Source organism: Sapajus apella, unplaced genomic scaffold (genome assembly GCF_009761245.1).
Source record: "Sapajus apella isolate SASKATOON/1434 unplaced genomic scaffold, GSC_monkey_1.0 scaffold32, whole genome shotgun sequence".
Taxonomy (NCBI): domain Eukaryota; kingdom Metazoa; phylum Chordata; class Mammalia; order Primates; family Cebidae; genus Sapajus; species Sapajus apella.
The window spans coordinates 10,000,442-10,019,581 of record NW_022436972.1 but is presented as its reverse complement, the minus strand read 5'-3'; the positions used below and the strand labels follow the sequence as shown (position 1 = coordinate 10,019,581).

Here is a 19,140-nt window from a genome sequence, read left to right as displayed (position 1 = left end):
CTCTTATGCTGTTGTGGGAGGGGATTCCAGAGAGAGAAATCTGCACAGGTAGAGAGGGAGAGACAGCTCCTACAATGCCATGAGGCAGGGGATCTGAAGAAGGAGTCCGCACAGGTAAGGGGCAGTGGAGTTTTAACTGTGAAGTTATTCCCACCCCATTCATGTTCTTGTCCAATGAGAGGAGTTCTTTTAAACTTCCTCTGGGGTGATTGATTTTTGACTCTGATGCTGGATTGTCTGTTGGGCCCAAAACAGAGGAGCTTTCTCACAGAGCTTCTTGCAGGCTTTTTTTTTTTTTTTTTTTTTTTTTAACAAAGGAGCACACCTGAAATTTTACCTAGCCCTTGAGGGAAAGTTAGACAAAGAAATCTAGGTTCCGGGAGAGGGAGGTGGATTGATTCATAGCTGCTGTAGAAAAGCCAGAATATAGGGCAGGTTGTTTGAAGAATATTATTTGTTTTTGTGTTTTACCAAATTAGTCCTCAGAGAAAAGGAGTTACTTAATGCTATATAGACTAAATGTTTATGTACCCTCAAATTCACATGTTGAAATCCTATCTTCCAAGGTGATGGCATTAGGAGACTGGGTCTTTAGGAGATGATTAGGTCATGAGGGGAGAAACCTGGACGAAACTTCATGAATGGGATTAGTGTCCTTATAAAAGAGACCCAGAGATCTCCCTCACCCCTTCTGCTCTGTAAAGACACAACGAGAATACTGCCACAATGAATGAGGAAGCAGGTCCTCACCAGAGACTGAATCTGCTGGCACCTTGATATTGGAGTTTCCAACCTCCAGAACTGTGAGAAATAAATGTTCGTTGTTTATAAGGCACTCACTCTATCATATTCTGCTGTGGCAGCCCAAATGGACTAAGACACTTAATAACCAAGTCCTCTCCAAGACTCTTGTTTGATGGAAGTATTCTTCCAATTATTCTATTTTAATTACAAATTATTTAGGAAAGACAAATTAGCCTGAAAAGATGTCAATTAGAGCTATACTGGAAATCTTTAAAGGTCATCTAACTGAGCTAATAAAAGAGGCAAAGACTTTTAGTACAGATTTAGTAATTACTCTTCCATGTAGGACTTTTAAATTGCAGTGTTGGGATATGGATATAAACAAGATTATTAAGATCAGTTTTTTTATAAAGCAATTCACGTTTGCTTTGCAGAGATAACAAATGTATGTCTTATAGGACAATGAAAAACAATTTTTCTACTGTTTCACAATTGGCTACTTTGTTTTGGAATAAAATTCACAATTAAAGTATCATATGCCACTTCAAAGGTATTTTATCTTAAAAATTGTTTTATCTCAAAATACTTCAAATTGGAAAAAATTAGATAGTTCAAATAGTGGCTCTTCCAACAATGAAGACTCCTATGTGAAGGTATCAGTGAAGAGTTTGAGTAAAAATATTTCTGAAATGAGAAGAAATATTTCAAAATAGACAGTTTCATAATATTATTCCAAATTTTATTGTATAACCAGGTTCATATTAACTAGCTCAAGTAAACATTGACTATTTTGTTAACATCCATTATGCTCATATATTCAAGTTGACCAAAAAGCTTTTCTGAAACTAGAGAACCAGCTCATATTTAGGATTGCCTTTTAATCAGCATATATATTATTTTAAAAGATTAGCTTTCAGTAATTATCCTTGAGTTCAGATTCATAAATAGCATAGTCTGTGTTTATACTAAATTGCTTTCTTTTCCCTTTGTATTATTGTTTGAGAGCTAATACACTAATACAGATTTTCATGGAGCAAATGCATCATCAATGTGGTTAATTTCTGAACGCAAGCAACCCAATACAGTACCATATACACAAAGGCCCATTTAACAAAGATTTCACTGAAGTAATTTGGTGGGTCTTACTTGCGCATCACAAAGGATTTATGGGATCTTTGGCAAAGAAGGGTTCCTTCTCAATCTGTGGGGTGATGACAGCTAGAAGAGTAAAGGCTAGAAGGCCATGGTCAGAACTGCTATCTGGAAAGGACCAGATCTGCTCATTGTATTCTATTGGAAAAGAACAACAGTGCACCCACCTGTGCGAACTCAGGTCATACCATAAGCTCTCTGTGTATTAGCATTTTTATGCTGAACTAGATGATTATGCTTTTTATGCATTTTAATTAAAATACTGTTATATCTCTATTATAATGAAACTAAGGAAAATACAGTTTCTTTTCTTTTTCAATGTAATGTTAACATTTAAAATAAAAATTTGTATTTTGGCTCACAGGCAGTGACTATGTCTACATATTTTATTTGTCCAATTCTTTTTTTTTTTTTTTGAGATGGAGTCTTGCTCTGTTACCCAGGCTGGAGTCCAGTGGCATGATCTTGGCTCACTGCAACCTCCACCTTCCAGATTCAAGCAATTCTCCTGCGTAGCTGGAGAATTCTCCTCCTGAGTAGCTGGGATTACAGACATGCACCACTACACCTGGCTAATTTTTCTGTATTTTTAGTAGAGACATGGTTTCACCATATTGGCCAGGCTGGTCTCCAACTCCTGACCTCAGGTGATCCACCTACCTTGGCCTCCCAAAGTGCTGGGATTGCAGGCATGAGCCACTGTGCCTAGCCAATTTGTCTAATTCTTGGCTTCTTGTTTCCTGGAACAATCATAAATGCACTATTATTCTTTCTCCACAGTGTCCAAAGTGTTAGGAATAGCAGATGGTCAGTAGCTTTCTGTGGAATGACAAAAGCAATTACTTATTTCTGAAAACAAAGGGAAGTATGTTTTCTATTTTCACTAAATGTGACTGGTGACTTACTAATTAAATTTCACTTAGATTTTCACTAAATGTGACTGGTGACTTACTAATTAAATTTCAGTTAGATCACATTATATAATAATTTATTATTCAAAATAAGTAGATATCATTATTCCTCTTTGAAATGAAGAATTAAATTGAAATTGAATAACTGTCCTGAATGAAGATGACTTTTCAAAAAGGCCAGACTAAGATCTCTTTAGAATTGGTATAAGTAACATGAATTAGTATGGCAGTTGATTAGGACAATTAAATAATGTTTCAGGATGAATTAGATATGACCTAGTCTTCCCAGCTATTCTGAATCTTAGTGATATTCTGCTGATACCATTTGTTGAAATATGCCACCCACTTCAACTCTTATTGGTCTCGCTGATAGACTGAGTACTGACAGCACTATTTAATTCTGTGTTATTACTCAACTGTGTCTAAGGTTTATAAGAGTTTTGTGGAAATTATATAATTATCCTTCAAGCTCTGGGCAGCTGAATCTTTTACCTTATGGGAACATGCACTGTTGAACAATGAAAATATTTAAAAGGTGGTTAAAGTTTAATAAACCGCCCAGTCAATGAGATGAGTGTCTTTAGAGATAATTTCCCTTGCCAGATTTTAGAAGTAATATAAAATTTATTTTCAAATATTTATCTGCAAAGACTTTTCAGGTCCACTTACATCAAGGAGATACCATGGAAACTCCAAGAAAAATAGATTCAAATATTTGGAGGCTTCAGGGATTGTGTTGTTATTTGCTTTGGGGGCAAAGAAAAGCATTCTAGAAAAGGCACCAAATTACAAAAAGTAATGTGTTATCTAAATTTGCTTTGAAAAGAAAATAAAAAGGGTATTTCCTGCTGTTTTGATGATTATTTCTCTTAATTGCATGGTCTTCTGGAATTCCAAGGCCATATTATAAACAAGGAGAATAGCTGATAAAACACATGTATTTGGGATAAACCACTGCTCAAAAATAAAGCTGATAGTATCTCTCTCACTTTTGTTTATAACAATGATTAGATGAACCTGCTTGTTATTGAATTTAACAAAAAAAAATCATGTTTACCTACTAATATCCAGAATAAGGGATACAAGATAGCTAAGACAGTCTGCCTCTGGCAATAGGGCAGTCAGGTTTTGTTTTTTGTTTTGTTTTTAAACTTTCCTGCAACCAAACACTTAGATACCAGATAAATTTCACAAAAGTTCATTTTAAGCGTGTAGTAGACATCACATAAGAGTAAGCGAATACCTAGGGATCTTACATAAAGAGGGGATTAAAGAGCTAGTCTAGCTCTGAAGCCTCCGCTGACCTAAAGGTATTTGATTAGCAAAAGCTAGAGCTTTGTTTCTTTAATTCTTCTTCTTCTTGTTCTATAGAATTGATTTATCAGTAAGCACCCTGAAAGTCTACATTTGTTTCAGTTTTCATGTTTACAGACAAAGAGCTTTTCTCCCTGATATTAGAATCTCCTTCAACTCCACCAGAGTTCTACATATGCTCAAGTGCAGAGGCTGGTTCATGGGACTCTGCCCATAGCTTCCCTCTGGACCCATTGGGATGAGTTCGTGGTTCCCCAAAGTAAATCTAAACAAGATATTCCTTGGAGATGTTTTTTGGTACATCTGGTGCTGAACTCTGTCATGGAAACTGATGGAGAACTCTTAGAGAGCTATAAATATTCAACAAAATATTTACATAGAAAGTAGCCAGTTTTCTTCCATTTAATAGCAATCTTCAAACATAAGTGCTGCCATATAAAAGGTGACATATACCCTTCACCAAACTATTGAAAAGAACTGAACTTGTATGGAACATTGCAAATTAAGATATGAGATGTGGGTTGTGCTAAATGGCTTTTAAGGAATAATCAGCTCCTTTAGTCTAAGTCTTTTTCAAGGAAGATATGTGTTGGCCAAACACAGCTTAAACAGTTCTTCTGTAGGCCAATTTCAGAGTATTAATACATGTTCATACTCATGCATCAGCGCCAACTTCCTTTAACAATATAAGAAGATATATTTTTTAGGGTGCCAACCAAACACTTCAATTTAAGCAATGATATTTATTACTAAGGGGCAAACTGTACAATTTGTCTTATGACTATCATATCCACATTATCCTATTACACACCTCTTCCCAATTACTTTCATCATACACGAAATAGTTTTATTTTTGTTCTTTACCCAAAAATGCTATGAAAATACAACCTGACTTCACGTGGTTTTTAAATCACAACTCCTGATTTATTTCTATATTTAATATAAGATTTCCCAGTAGTTATTCCACTGTCAAAGACTTTAGTTCCTTTTAGTGACATGGCACCCACTGAAAACTGACTATTCCTATGCAAAAACACCTCAAATACAGTAAAAATAACCTTGAATTGTAATGACTGTTCCGGAACAAAAAGGAAAGACTTTTGACCTGAACAAAGCTGATTTAGATTCCAGGCCTCAACAAACATTAGTACACTCAAAGGACTATACTCTTTTGCTCTGGGTAGAAAAGAAGAATAAAAACTGCAAACTCTCACCTGAGAATCTTTACTTGTTTATTTTCATTTTTGTTTTTTTGAGACAGAGTCTTGCTCTGTTGCCCAGGCTGGAGTGCAGTGGTGTAATCTCTCCTCACTGCAACCTCCACCTCCTGGGTTCAAGCAATTCTCCTGCCGCAGCCTCCCAAGTAGCTGGGATTATAGGCATCCACTACCACGCCTGGCTAATTTTTGTATTTTTAGTAGAGACAAGGTTTCTCCATGTTGGCCAGGCTGATCTCAAATTCCTGACCTCAGGCCATCCACTCGCCTCAGCCTGCCTAAATGCTGGGATTACAAGCGTGAACCACCACACCCCACCGGGATCCTCAATAATACCCCCTACTTGGATTTATGATTCAAATTATACCACCTGCAGCATCCAGGAAATCCTAAACATTTAAAAGAATACCAGATTGGTAGTATCTTGGAGTACCTGGTTAAAGCACCAAAAAATTGGAGATTTGAAATTATCAAATAGATAATAAAAAATAAATGTTATAGAAGCCAGGTGTCCATTTCAATGTGATTCCTCCAAAGGTGTCAAAAATATGAAGAGCTCATAGTCAAGGACCAGAAGGTTTCAGAAAGGAATCAAATGTGCAACTTCTAAAACTTAAAACATTATCACTGAAATCAATTCAGTAGATGGGCTAAACAGCAGAACAGACACAGTCGAAGAGCAATTTATTGAAAGCAAAGACAGAACTGAAGAAATTACACATATAATAGAATAAAGAGGCAAAAAGACAGAAATCATAAAAGAGAGATTAAGAATCATGGAGGATAGAATAAGAAAATTTGATATAACTTGGAGTTCCTGAAAGAGAGCATGAATAGAAAGGGAAGAGACAATATTTCAAAATATAAGAGTTAAGCCACTGAATTTACAATGGTGAATTTTATGTTATGTGAATTTCCAGGATGGATTAAAGGCATGCATCCTTCAGACTCAGGAAGCACATCAAATCCCAAGTAGGATGAATAAAAAGAAATGTATACTGAGACACCAGCTGGGGCAGCTAAGGGAGTGCTAGCATCACCCTTCCCCTCACCCCAGGCTGCATAGCTTGTAGCTCCAAAAGAGAGCCCTTCCTTTGCTTGAGGAGAGGAGAGGGAAGAGTGGGGCGGATTTTGTTTTGCATCTTGGATACCAGCTAAGCCATAGCAGGACAGGGCACCAGACAGAGTCATGAGGCCCTCGTTCGAGGCCCTAACTCCCAGACAACATTTCTAGGCAAACCGTGGGCCAGAAGGGAACTTGCTGCCTTGAACGAAAGGAGCTAGTCCTGGCAGCATTCATCACCTGCTAACTGAAGAGCCCCTGGTCCCTGAATAACTGACAACAATACCCAGGTACTACATCAAGGGCCTTGGGTGAGCCTCGGAGATATGCTGGCTTCAGGCACCAGCGTGGGCACAGCAGGGAAGAGACCAAGTGGGTTCTTGGGGTCCCCATTTCTAGGACTTGATTCTTGGAAGGCACTTCTGGAGCTGCTCTGGGCAAGAGGGAAGCCCACTGCCCTGAAGGGTGAGTCCCGAGCCAGGCAGCATTCACCACAGCTGACTTAGGAGCCCTTGGGCCTTAAGGAAACATTGGCTGGTAGTCTAATAGGACCCCTCATGGCCTGTGGTGATGGTGGCTACTGGGTGAGGCTACTCTGCCTTTGGAAAAGGGAAGGAAGAGTAGGAAGGACTGTGTCTTGTGGTTTGAGTGCCAGCTCAACCACAATACAGTAGAGCAGCAGGTAGACTTCCAAGGTTTTTGACTCTAGTCCCTGACTCCTGGATAGTACCTCTGAACCCACTTGGGGCTAAGGGACCTCACTGCCCTGAGGGAAGGACAAAGGCCTGGCAGGCTTTGCTACCTGCTGATTGGAGAGCCTCAGAGCCTCCAGTGAACACAGGCAGAAGCCAAGGAGTCATTACAGTAGGCTGTGGGTAAGACCCAGCTTCAGGTCTGACCCAGTGCAGTCATAGAGGGTATGGCCACAGGGGTGCTTGTGTCACTCAACCCTAGCTTTAGGTGGCTCAGAACAGAGAGAGAGAGAGAGAGAGAGAGAGAGAGAGAGAGAGAGAGAGACTCTGTTTGTTTGGGAGAAAGTAAGGAAAGAGAACAAGAGTCTCTGCCTGGTAATCCAGAGAATTATCCTGGATCTTGTCTAAGATCATCAAGATAGTACCTCTATGAGTCTATAAGAGCTATATTGTTACTGGGCTTGGGGAGCTCCCTAAAGTAGATACACGTTAGATCACAACACCCAAGTCCTTTCAAATAGGATGGAAACCCTTCCCAAAAGGATGGCTACAAATAAGCCTAGACACTGATGACTACAATAAATACCTAACTCTTTAACGGCCAGACACCAAAACCATCCAGGAAAACATGACCTTGCCAAATGAACTAAATAAGGCATCAGGGGCCAATCCTGGAGAAACAGATATGTGACCTTTCAAACAGAAAATTTAAAATAGCTATTTTGAGGAAACTCAAAGAAATTCAAGATAACAGAAATAATTCAGAATTCCATCAGATAAATCTAACAAAGAGATTCAAATAATCAAAAACAATCAAACAGAAATTCTGGAGCTGAATAATGCAATTGGCATACTGAAGGATGTATCAGAACCCTTAAATAGCAGAATGGATCAAGCAGAATAAAGAATTCGTGAACTTGAAGACAGGCTATTTGAAAATACACAGTCAAAGGAGACAAAAGAAAAAAGAATAAAAAACAATGAAGCATGCCTATAGGCCTCTTTAAGGCCATTAACTCTTAGATTTGCCCTCTAGTGGCTAAAAATAAAAATCTGAAAATAGCCACAAATGGACAAATCTAAGAGCTACTGGCATTAAAGAGGTAGTACAGAAAGAGAAAGAAAGTTTATTCAAAGGGATAACAACAGAGGCCTTTTAAAACCTGTGGAAATATATCAATATCCAAGTACGAGAAGGTTATAGAACACCAAGCAGATTTAATCCAAAGAAGACTACCTCAAGGCATTTACTAGTCAAACTCCCAAAGGTCAAGAATAGAGAAAGAATCCTAAAAGCAGCAAGAGAAAGAAACACAAATAACATACAATGAAGCTCCAATACATCTGACAGCAGACTTTTCATCAGAAACCTTACAGGCCAGGAGAAAGTGGTAAAGTGCTAAAGGACAAAAACAACAACAACAACAACAACAAAAAAAATACTTTTAACCTAGAATAGTGTATCTGGTGAAAATATACTTAGACATGAAGGGAAAATAAAGATGTTCCCAGACAAAACAAAAGTTGAGGGATTTCATCAATACCAGACCTGTCCTACAATAAAGGCTAAAAAAAAGTACTTTAATTAGAAAGAAAAAAAAATTAATGAGCAATAAATAATCACTTGAAGGTGTAAAACTCACTAGTAGTAGTAACTATACAAAGCTGGGGTGGCTGGCAAGATGGCTCATTAGGAACTCCTCTTGTCTGTAGCTCCCAGTGAGATCAATGCAGAAGGCAGGTGATTTCTGCATTTCCAACTGAGGTACCCATCTCATCTCATTGGGACCAGTTAGACAGTGGGTGTAGCCCAAGCAGGGTAAGCAGAGGCAGGGTGGGGCATTGCCTCATGCAGGAAGCACAAGGGGTAGGGGAACTCCCTCCCCTAGCCAAGGGAAGCCATAAAGGACTGTGCCATGAGGAACTGTGCACTCTGACCCAAATACTATGCTTTTCCTATGGTATTCACTACCCAGAGACCAGGATATTTCATTGGGTGCCTACACCACCAGGGCCCTGTGTTTCAAGCACAAAACTGTGCAGCCATTTGGGCAGACACTGAGCTGACACTGCAGGAGTTTTTTTTCATACCCCATTGGCATCTGGAACACCAGCGAGACAGAACAGTTCACTCCCCTGGAAAAGGGCTGAAGTCAGGGAGCCAAGTGATCTAGCTAGTGGATCGCACACCCACAGAGCCCAGCTAGCTAAGATCCACTGGCTTGAAATTCTCACTGCCATCACAGCAGTCTGAAATCAACTTGGGATGCTTGAGCTTGGTGGGGGCAGGGGTGTCTGCTGTTACTGAGGCTTGAGTAGATGGTTTTCCCTTCAAAATGTAAACAAAGCTGCCAGGAATTTCAAGCTGGGTGGAGCCCACTGAAGCTTAGTGCTCCTGAAGGAAGCACTAAATATAGAAAGGAAAAACCAGTACCAGGCACTGCAAAAACATACCAAATTGCAAACACCATTGATACTATGAAGAAACTGCATCAACTAATGGGCAAAATAACCAGCTAGCATCATAATGACAGGATCAAATTCACATATAACAGTATTAACCTTAAATGTAAACAGGCTAAATGTCCCAATTAAAGGACACAGACTGGCAAATTGGATAAAGAGTCAAGACCCATTGGTATGCTGTTTTCTGGAGACCTATCTCACCTGCAAAGACACATACAGGCTCAAAATAAAGGGATGGAGGAATATTTACCAAGAAAAAAAAATAGGTGGAAATCCTTGTCTCTGATAAAGCAGACTTTAAACCAACAAAGACCAAAAAAGTCAAAGAAAGGCATTACATAACGGTAAAGGAATCAATGCAACAAGAAGAGCTAACTCTTCTAAATATATATGCACCAAATACGGAAGCATCCAGATTCAGAAAGCAAGTTCTTAGAGACCTACAAAGAGACTTAGACTCCCACACAGTAATAGTGGGAGACTTTAACACCCCACTGTCAATATTAGATCAACAAGACAGAAAATTAACAATATTCAGGACTTGAACTCAGCTCTGGACCAAGTGGATCTAACAGACATCTACAGAACTCTCTACTCCAAATACACAGAATATACATTCTCCTCAGTACCACATCACACTTGTTCTAACATCAACCGCATAATTGGAAGTAAAACACTCCTCAGCAAATACAAAAGAACAGAAATTATAACAGTATCTCAGACCACAGTGTAATCATGTTAGTAGTCAGGATTAAGAAACTCACTCAAAACCACACAACTACATGGAAACTGAATAGGCTGTTCCTGAATGACTACTGGATAAATAACAAAATTAAGGTAGAACTAAATAAGTTCTTTGAAACCAATGAGAACAAAGACACAACTTACCAGAATCTCTGGGACACAGCTAAAGCAGTGTTTAGAGGGAAATTTATAGCACTAAATGCCCACAGGAGAAAGAAGGAAAGATCTAAAATCAACATCCTAACATCACAATTGAAAGAACTAAAGAAGCAAGAGCAAAGAAATTCAAAAGCTAGCAGAAGACAAGAATAACTAAGATCAGAGCAGAACTGAAAGAGAAAGAGACATGAAAAATCTTCAAAAAATCAATGAATCCAGGAGCTGGATTTTTTAAAAGATTAACAAAACAGACCACTAGCTAGACTAATAAAGAAGAAAAGAGAGAGGAATCAAATAGACAAAATAAAAAATGATAAAGGGGATATCACCATTGATTCCACAGAAATACAAACTACCATCAGAGAATACTAGAAACACCTCTATGCAAATAAACTAGAAAATCAAGAAGAAATGGATAAATTCCTGGACACATACATCTTCCCAAGACTAAACAGGAAGAAGTCAAATCCCTGAATAGATCAATAACAGTTTCTGAAATTGAGGAAGTAATTAATAACCTATCAACCAATAAAAAGCCCTGGACCACAGAGATTCACAGCCAAATTCTACCAGAAGTACATAGAGGAGTTGGTACCATTCCTTCTGAAACTATTCCAAACCACAGAAAAAGAGAAACTCCTCCTTAACTCATTTTATGAGGCCAGCATCATCTTAATACTGAAACCTGACAGAGACACACACACAAAAAGAAAATGTCAGGCCAATATCCCTGATGAACATTGATGCAAAAATCCTCTATAAAATACTGGCAAACCTAATCCAGCAGCACATCAAAAGGCTTACCTACCATGATCATGTCGGCTTCATTCCTGGGATGCAAGGCTGGTTCAACATATGCAAATCAATAAACATAATACATCACATAAGAACCAATGACAAAAACCACATGATCATCTCAATCAATGCAGAAAAGGGGCTTCAATAAATTTCACCACCCCTTCATGATAAAAACTCTCAGTGAACTAGGTATGATGGAATATATCTCAAAATAATAAGAGCTATTTATAACAAACCCACAGCCAATATCATACTGAATGGGCGAAAGCTGGAAACATTCCCTTTGAAAACTGGCACAAGAGAAGAATGTCCTCTCTCACCACTCCTATTCAACATAGTATTGGAAGTTCTGACCAGGGCAATCAGGCAACCAAAAGAAAGAAAGAGCATTCAAATAGGAAGAGAGGCAGTCAAATTGTCTCTGTTTGCAGATGACATGATTGTATATTTAGAAAACCCCATCGTCTCAGCCCAAAATCTCCTTAAGCTGATAAGCAACTTCAGCAAAGTCTCAGGATACAAAATCAATGTGCAAAAATTACAAGCATTCCTATACACCAAAGAGCCAAATCATGAGTGAACTCCCATTTACAATTGCTACAAAGAGCATAAAATACTTAGGAATATTACTTACAAAGGATGTGAAGGACCTCTTCAAGGAGAACTACAAACCACTTCTCAAGGAAATAAGAGAGGACACAAACAGATGGAGAAACATTCCATTCTCATGACTGGGAAGAATAAATATCATGAAAATGGCCATACTGACCAAAGTAATTTGTAGATTCAATGCTATCCCCATCAAGCTACCATTGACTTTCTTCACAGAATTAGAAAAAAAAATACTTTAAATTTCATATGGAACCAAAAAATAGCCCATATAGCCACGATAATCTGAACCCAAAAGACAAAGCTGAAGGCATCACACTACCTGACTCCAAACTCTACTACAAGGCTACAATAACCAAAACAGCATGCTACTGGTACCAAAACAGCTATGCAGACCAATGGAACAGAACAGAGGCCTCAGAAATAACACCACACATCTACAATCACCTGATCTTTGTCAAACCTGACAAAAACAAACAATGAGGAAAGGATTCCCTACTTAATAAATGGCGTTGGGAAAACTGGCTACCCATATGCAGAAAACTGAACTGGACCCTTTCCTTACACCTTACACTAAAATTAACCTAAGATGGATTAGAGACTTAAATGTAAGCCCTAAAACCATAAAACCCCTAGAAGAAAGCTAGGCAATACCATTCGGGATATAGGCATGGCCAAAGACCTCATGACTAAAACACCAAAAGCAACGGCAACAAAAGCCAAAATTGACAAATGGAATCTAATTAAACAAAAGAGCTTCTGCACAGCAAAAGAAACTATCATCAGAGTGAACAGGCAACCTACAGAAGGGGAGAACATTTTTGCAATCTATCCATCTGACAAAGGGCTAATATCCAATATCTACAAAGAACTTAAACAAATTTACAAGAAAAAATATCCCATCAAAAGGTGAGCAAACGATATGAACAGGCACTTCTCAAAAGAAGATATTTATGTGGCCAACAAACATATGAAAAAAAGCTCATCATCACTGTTTATTAGAGAAATGCAAATCAAAACCACATTGAGATACCATCTCATGCCATTTAGAATGGTGATCATTAAAAAGTCAGGAAACAACAGATGCTGGAGAGGATGTGGAGAAATAGGAACACCTTTACACTGTTGGTGGGAATTTAAATTCGTTCAACCATTGTGGAAGGCAGTGTGGCCATTCCTCAAGGATCTAGAACCAGAAATATCATTTGACCCAGCAATCCCATTACTGGGATTATAAATCATTCTACTATAAAGACACATGCACATGTATGTTTATTGCAGCCCTCTTCACAATAGCAAAGACTTGGAACCAACCTAAATGCTCATCAATGATAGACTGAATAAAGAAAATTTGGCACATATACACCATGGAATACTATGCAGCCATAAAGAGGATGAGTTCATGTCCTTTGAAGGGACATGGATGAAGCTGGAAACCATCATTCTCAGCAAACTAACACAGAAACAGTAAACCAAACACCACATATTATCACCCATAAGTGGAAGGTGAACAACGAGAACACATGGACACAGGGAGGGAAACATCACACACCAGGGCCTGTCCAGGGTTGGTGTGGGGGGTAAGGAAGGGATAGTATTAGGAGAAATATCTAATGCAGATGACAGGTTGATCGGTGCCATAAACCACCATGGCACATGTATACCTATGTAACAAACACACCTATTTGAGGAATGGCAATAAAGAAGGGTTTATGTGTGAATGAACAAAAGAAAAAGAAAGAAAGAAAGAGAGAGGAAGGAAGGAAGGAAGGAAGGAAGGAAGGAAGGAAGGAAGGAAGGAAGGAAGGAAGGAAGGGAGGGAGGGACAGTGGAGTGAGAAACACTTTTTAAAAGTTGTTGCCCCACAGTCTGAGTCATATCCCTCTAATGTTCTTTATCAACTAAAAATAAAGAATGTACTCACTTTTTAAAACTTCTCTGGCTGCTGAATTCTGCCTCTGGAACATGACTTTGCTCTGAAAATAAGCAGATAATCCCTAGATGTATAAGAGTTACATTATCATGATCATTGTTATTATTATCAGTATTTATGCATATATTCGGAGCCCAGCACCTGAGCCCAGGAGATCGATACTACAGGATGAAGGAGTAAAATTGTCTCCATGGCTAATAACATTTTACTATTTAGAAATACTATTCTTGTTTACATGGCCTGGCATCTTTCAAAAGAGTTGAATTTCTCCCCTGGTCTTTAGTGCCAGGGGCTCCAGCTGGACGAAGTATGTTGGTCATTAAGCATCCTCTCTGGAAAACAAGTATGTGTCTGGACTTAACGGTGGTGGGACTCACTCAATATGTGGGGAGAGAGGATACTTCTGAAGAATCCTATTATCTCATAAGCAGTAAAGGCAAGAAAGGACTTGACAGCTATTCCCTCCCTAGGCTACCTCCCTTGCCTTCTCTGAGACTATGTCATACCACAAGGGATCAATCCTTAATGCTAATTGTCTCAGCAACTCCATGGTAAGTGTATACCATTACATCACAAATTGCAAAAAGTCTAATCTAGATTTACCAAACAGATAAGAACAACAGTTTCAGCTTTGAATGGATCCAATTCTTAGTAGCTTCTCGGAGGAGTTGTGTTTTTGAACAGCTTCAACTGTATAAAGGCCGTTATCTTCTTGACTATCCATCAAAAAGTTAAAAACAATCAAACCTCTGTTTGATTTTGCTCAAGGTTACAACTAAGTGAAAAGCTAAATTTAGAACAGAAACAAAACCAAGAAGCAGATCAGTTCACAAAAGTCACATAATATCATCAGCTCTATAAATAAATAATATTCCTGACCAGAGTAACTAATTAGGAAGTATCTATCTTTGCATTATAAATGGCAATAGAAATAAATCAGACATTTACATGTACAAAAAGAATGACCACTCTCATGCCTCTATCTAATTAAGAAATTAAACATAGCTGGGCACAGTGGCTCACACCTCTAATCCTAACACTTTGGGAGGCTGAGGCAGGTAGATCATTTGAGCCCAGGAGTTCAAGACCACCCTGGGCAACATGGCAAAATCTCGTCTCCACAAAAAATACAAAAATTAGTTGGGTGTGGTGGTGGGCACTGTAGTTCCAGCTATTCAGGGGGCTGAGATGGGAGCCCAGGAGGTCACTGCTGTGGTAGCCCAGCACCTGAGCCCAAGAGGTTGATGCTGTGTTGAGTTCCCACTACACTCCAGCCTGAGTGACAGAGTAAGATCCTATCTTAAAAAAATAAACAAGTAAATTTAAAAAACATAAGAAATTTACAAAAATTAATATTCTGGTCTCCACCAATCTATACTAGTAGAAGACACAGAGTAACACTATAGCTCCTGCCCACAGTCATAATTCACAACACCGCTTCTACAGTCAAGGTAACGCATCAAATAACTTTTTTGTGATATTAGAATCTCTTTAGTAAGTGTATTAGTTCATTTTCACACTGCTGATAAAGACATACCCAGGACTGGGTAATTTATACAGGAAAAAGGGTTTAATGGACTTACAGTTCCATGTGGCTGGGAGGCCTCACAATCATGGCGGAAGGCAAGGACGAGCAAGTCACGTCTTACACGGATGGTAGCAGGCAAAGAGAGAGCTTGCACAGGGCAACTCTCCCTTATAAAACCATCAGATCTCGTGAGACTTACTCACTATTACAAGAACAGCTTGGGAAAGACCTGCCCCTGTGATTCAACTACCTCCCACCAGGTGCCTCCCACAACACGTGGGAATTCAAGATTCGATTTGGGTGGGGACACAACCAAATCATATCAGCAAGATATTATAGATATTTATTGAAATGTGAAGTGTCAAAAATATCATTAGTGAGCAGCTTTTAAAAAAAATTATTTGATATAGTCAAGCTGTTTTAAAGGAAGAGTTGAAGTTCTATCTAGGCTAGTGAGACCTGAAGCTCAGTCATCTTCACCCCAGATTCACACACATACACATACATGCAGAAACATACCACATGCTACAAACATATGTGCAACTCAAAAACAAAAGTTATAGATAACTGTGAATGGGAAAGAAATGCCTAATGCCTGCGAGGGTCAAGAGTGGGCTAAACTTGGTAGGGCTGAGATAGGTGGCTGGCTTCAGCAAGCAGTTTGCAAATGAAAATTAGGTCTTTTTGACACCAGAGGTGAAATTACCCAGACCCATCAATCACCAGCAACAGCAGCAGCCTTCTGCTTTAGGCCTCCTAAGTCATTTTTCTTCCTGCCAAATGCCAAGACCCTCTGTGTGGGTAGAAAGCGAGATGGGAAGGAGCAGGCAGGTAGCAGAAGGCAGTGCTGAAGAACAGATCTTGTTTCCTCACCTTGAGAGAGGACTGCTAATAAGCCCTCATAATTGTTAATTAGTTTTAATGTTGGCACTCTACCAGAGATTAAGTCATGTAAGTATCTTTTAAAAATCGGTTACAGTTTTTATTTAATACAAATAACCACTCTTTCCTCTTTATGTGCCATACCACACACTTCCCAGGATAATTTATTCTACAGATCTCTCTTAGAAGACAAGAACCTAAGAACAAATTGTCAAGGAGGATTCATTGAAAAGCATTTTCTATAGTTGGTATAAAGTTGTTCTATGTTAATAAGAACTGTCTACCCAAATATCACAAAATAAATCTGTCTACAGAATCCTTTCTTCTACAATTTCAGGCTCATATACTGCTCAGGGCAAAGATGGAAACTTGGTACAATTATGCTATGCTGCAACTCTATTAGCATTAACTAAATGCACTGCAAAGGCTCCACCTTGTCACCCTGAGTTGAGTGGACTCTCAATCTTCATTGTGTGCATGTGTGTGCATGTGTTTTCTGAGTGTTGCTGGGTTTTGGGCTGCAGGGCCATGCTTAGCTACCCTGAGAGGACGTTTCTCCAGGCTCTTGGTCTTTCACTCACCTAAGAATGGGAGAGGAGACCATGGCACAGTGTGCTCGTAAAGTAAATACCGGACTCAAAAAGTTTTTGTAGAAAAGTGATTTATTTAGGCAGAGAGAGCAAAAGGAAAAAGCGAGAGAAAGACGCAGCTAGCTCTCACAGAATGAGAGAAAGAAAAGCCACTCTCACACTGAGTGAGAAGGGTTCCCAGAGGGGGAAAACCAGAGAAGGAAAGCTCATCTCACACTGAGTGAGAGAATCCAGAAAGACAGAATCCAAGAGAGGAAAGACAGCTTCCACATTGGATGGAAGGGGACCCCAGAGGGGGAATTTCAGGAGAGAAAAAGACAGCTTCCATGAAGGGAGTGTTCAAGGGGATCCAAACATGGAGTCCAAAGAGTTGTGGAAGAAGGGGACTTTAAACCTGGGAGGAATTCCTACCTACTCCAAGACCCCTGGCCAATGAAAGGAGTTCTTTGAACTTCCACTGGAGTGACTGACCTTTGGTTCTTGTAAAAATTTAAAACAAAGACCATTAAATCTCCCGGATGGAAAGGCATGGGATGGGGGCATGGCGCTGGGAAGTTCTTGCCCTTAAAACTACACCCCCCCCTAGTGGACCTGGGAAGAGAACACATTCCCTCACGGGCATGCAGAATTTCTGGTAAAGAGTTTTGGACTACAATGACTGGGGGATTTAAATGGGAATGTGTGCTGGTGGGAGTTCTTAATCTGCCACAAAAATGAAACTAAACAAAGGGGAAATGTCATGCTAGATGTTAAAATGCAAGTTATACAGCGGCTTGAAATCCTTGCAATGAAATAGGGAACCAATAAATCAGTAGGCAATCAATTAGTAATAGATGGAAAGTGCTTTGCCACAAAGAAAAACACCACTGCCATCTCAAATTGGTGACAACTACAAACAGTAGAGGGAAGAAACTATTGCCTGAGGAGCATCATGACTTTAAGGGATCAGATGAGAACATACATTGGAGATACTGATCACATATATATACAGAACATACACACATAGAGAAGATACACACAGGACACACACTGGAGTCTCCTTGGAAGCTGTGATACAAAGTAGTACAGGTATTGATCGACTTAACGACCTATGCAACTTACGACCATTCGACTTTACGACCACAATCGCTAGCCACGACTGCTCCGTGTCTGGCAGCGCAAACGTTGCCCAGCTGGGCGTACGACAGTGTGGACCAGCTTCCAGCAGCACTACCATCTCCGCGTGCATTTAGCCTACTCAACTTACGACCAAATCGTGTTACGACCAGTCTGTCAGAGCCAATCGTGGTTGTAAGTCGAGCACTAGCTGTAGTTTTCAAATTGTGGTCCCAGACTGGCAACATCTGTGTTACTTGGAACCTGTAAGAAATGTTAATTTTGGTACTCCACCTTATTTAGCAACTTTAAAACTCTGGGTTGATGCCCAGCAAAATGCATTTTAACAAATCTTCCAGGTGATTTTAATGCCTACTAAAGTTTGAGAATCACTGGAATTATGTTTCAGTTAGCCTTTCATTTCTAGCTGCTTCATCTACATGCAAGGGGTGTGTGTGTGTGCACACGCGTGCACATGTGTGTGTGTCTGGTGTATGTCTAAAATGTTTTAAAAGGATATTAATCTTTAAATTTTTGCTTGTTTTAATCCAGTGCTGTTAAGAGAAGAAATAAGAAATACAAAACTGGGGTCAATAAGTAGAAATAAGTGAGCTAAAATGATAGAAAAAGACTCACAGAAAGATAAACAAATAATTCTTTATCTCTTTGGTAATAGTCAAGTGTGAGCCCCTTGAAATTCTACTGACGTAAAAATTGTATTTGTTTTCATTTGGAAGGAGCCTTTGGAACCTCTGCTGCCACCTTCTCATTTTACAGGTGAGGACCTGAACGGGGTAAGGTTTTACTGACCTGCCAGGTTAGACGGCAAGCTCAGGATCCTGGGTCTGCGGAAGAGAGATCTCAGATAAAAGTTTATATTGAGTAGATATTCTTGGTTTGGGAGAAAAATAAAGTGATTATCCACATTTTTTGAAGTTATGTGAATCATTTGTCTTCCTCATCTCCTGGCTCCTGCCAGAGACTGGTGCTAAGACGCGCATGGTTGGAGGAACACACGCTCTCTCGGGAGGCGACGGCCCAGCAGATGGATCGGCACCACAGACCGTGGCCCCAGCTGCAAGGCTGCCTTTGCCAGGGGAATGAAAGAGTCTTTTCACTCTTGTTTCCTCCCTTCCCATGCCAGGCTCAGCACCAGCACCAGCCCCCACACTCCGTCTGTGCATGCTTTCTTCAATCCTGGAAGGAAATCATAGGTGATTTGCCCCAAAAGGATTGCTCTTGG

General features: G+C 39.6%; 2 protein-coding genes across 2 annotated transcripts in view; one reads left to right on the top strand and one right to left on the bottom strand.

The window, feature by feature from the left end:
• Positions 1-2,561: 2,561 nt before the first annotated feature.
• The window catches only part of LOC116562212, a 44,266-nt gene continuing 27,687 nt past the window's right edge, over positions 2,562-19,140 (bottom strand). Inside the window, exon 4 of the mRNA XM_032294345.1 lies at positions 2,562-2,715. Within this exon, the coding sequence (XP_032150236.1) occupies positions 2,602-2,715 (114 nt within the window). The 3' untranslated portion in view covers positions 2,562-2,601. The remainder of the gene's footprint in view (positions 2,716-19,140) is intronic.
• SPART (spartin) overlaps positions 18,973-19,140 on the top strand; it is a 66,930-nt gene continuing 66,762 nt past the window's right edge. The window contains exon 1 of the mRNA XM_032294468.1: positions 18,973-19,140. The gene's annotated coding sequence lies outside the window, so the exon portion shown is untranslated.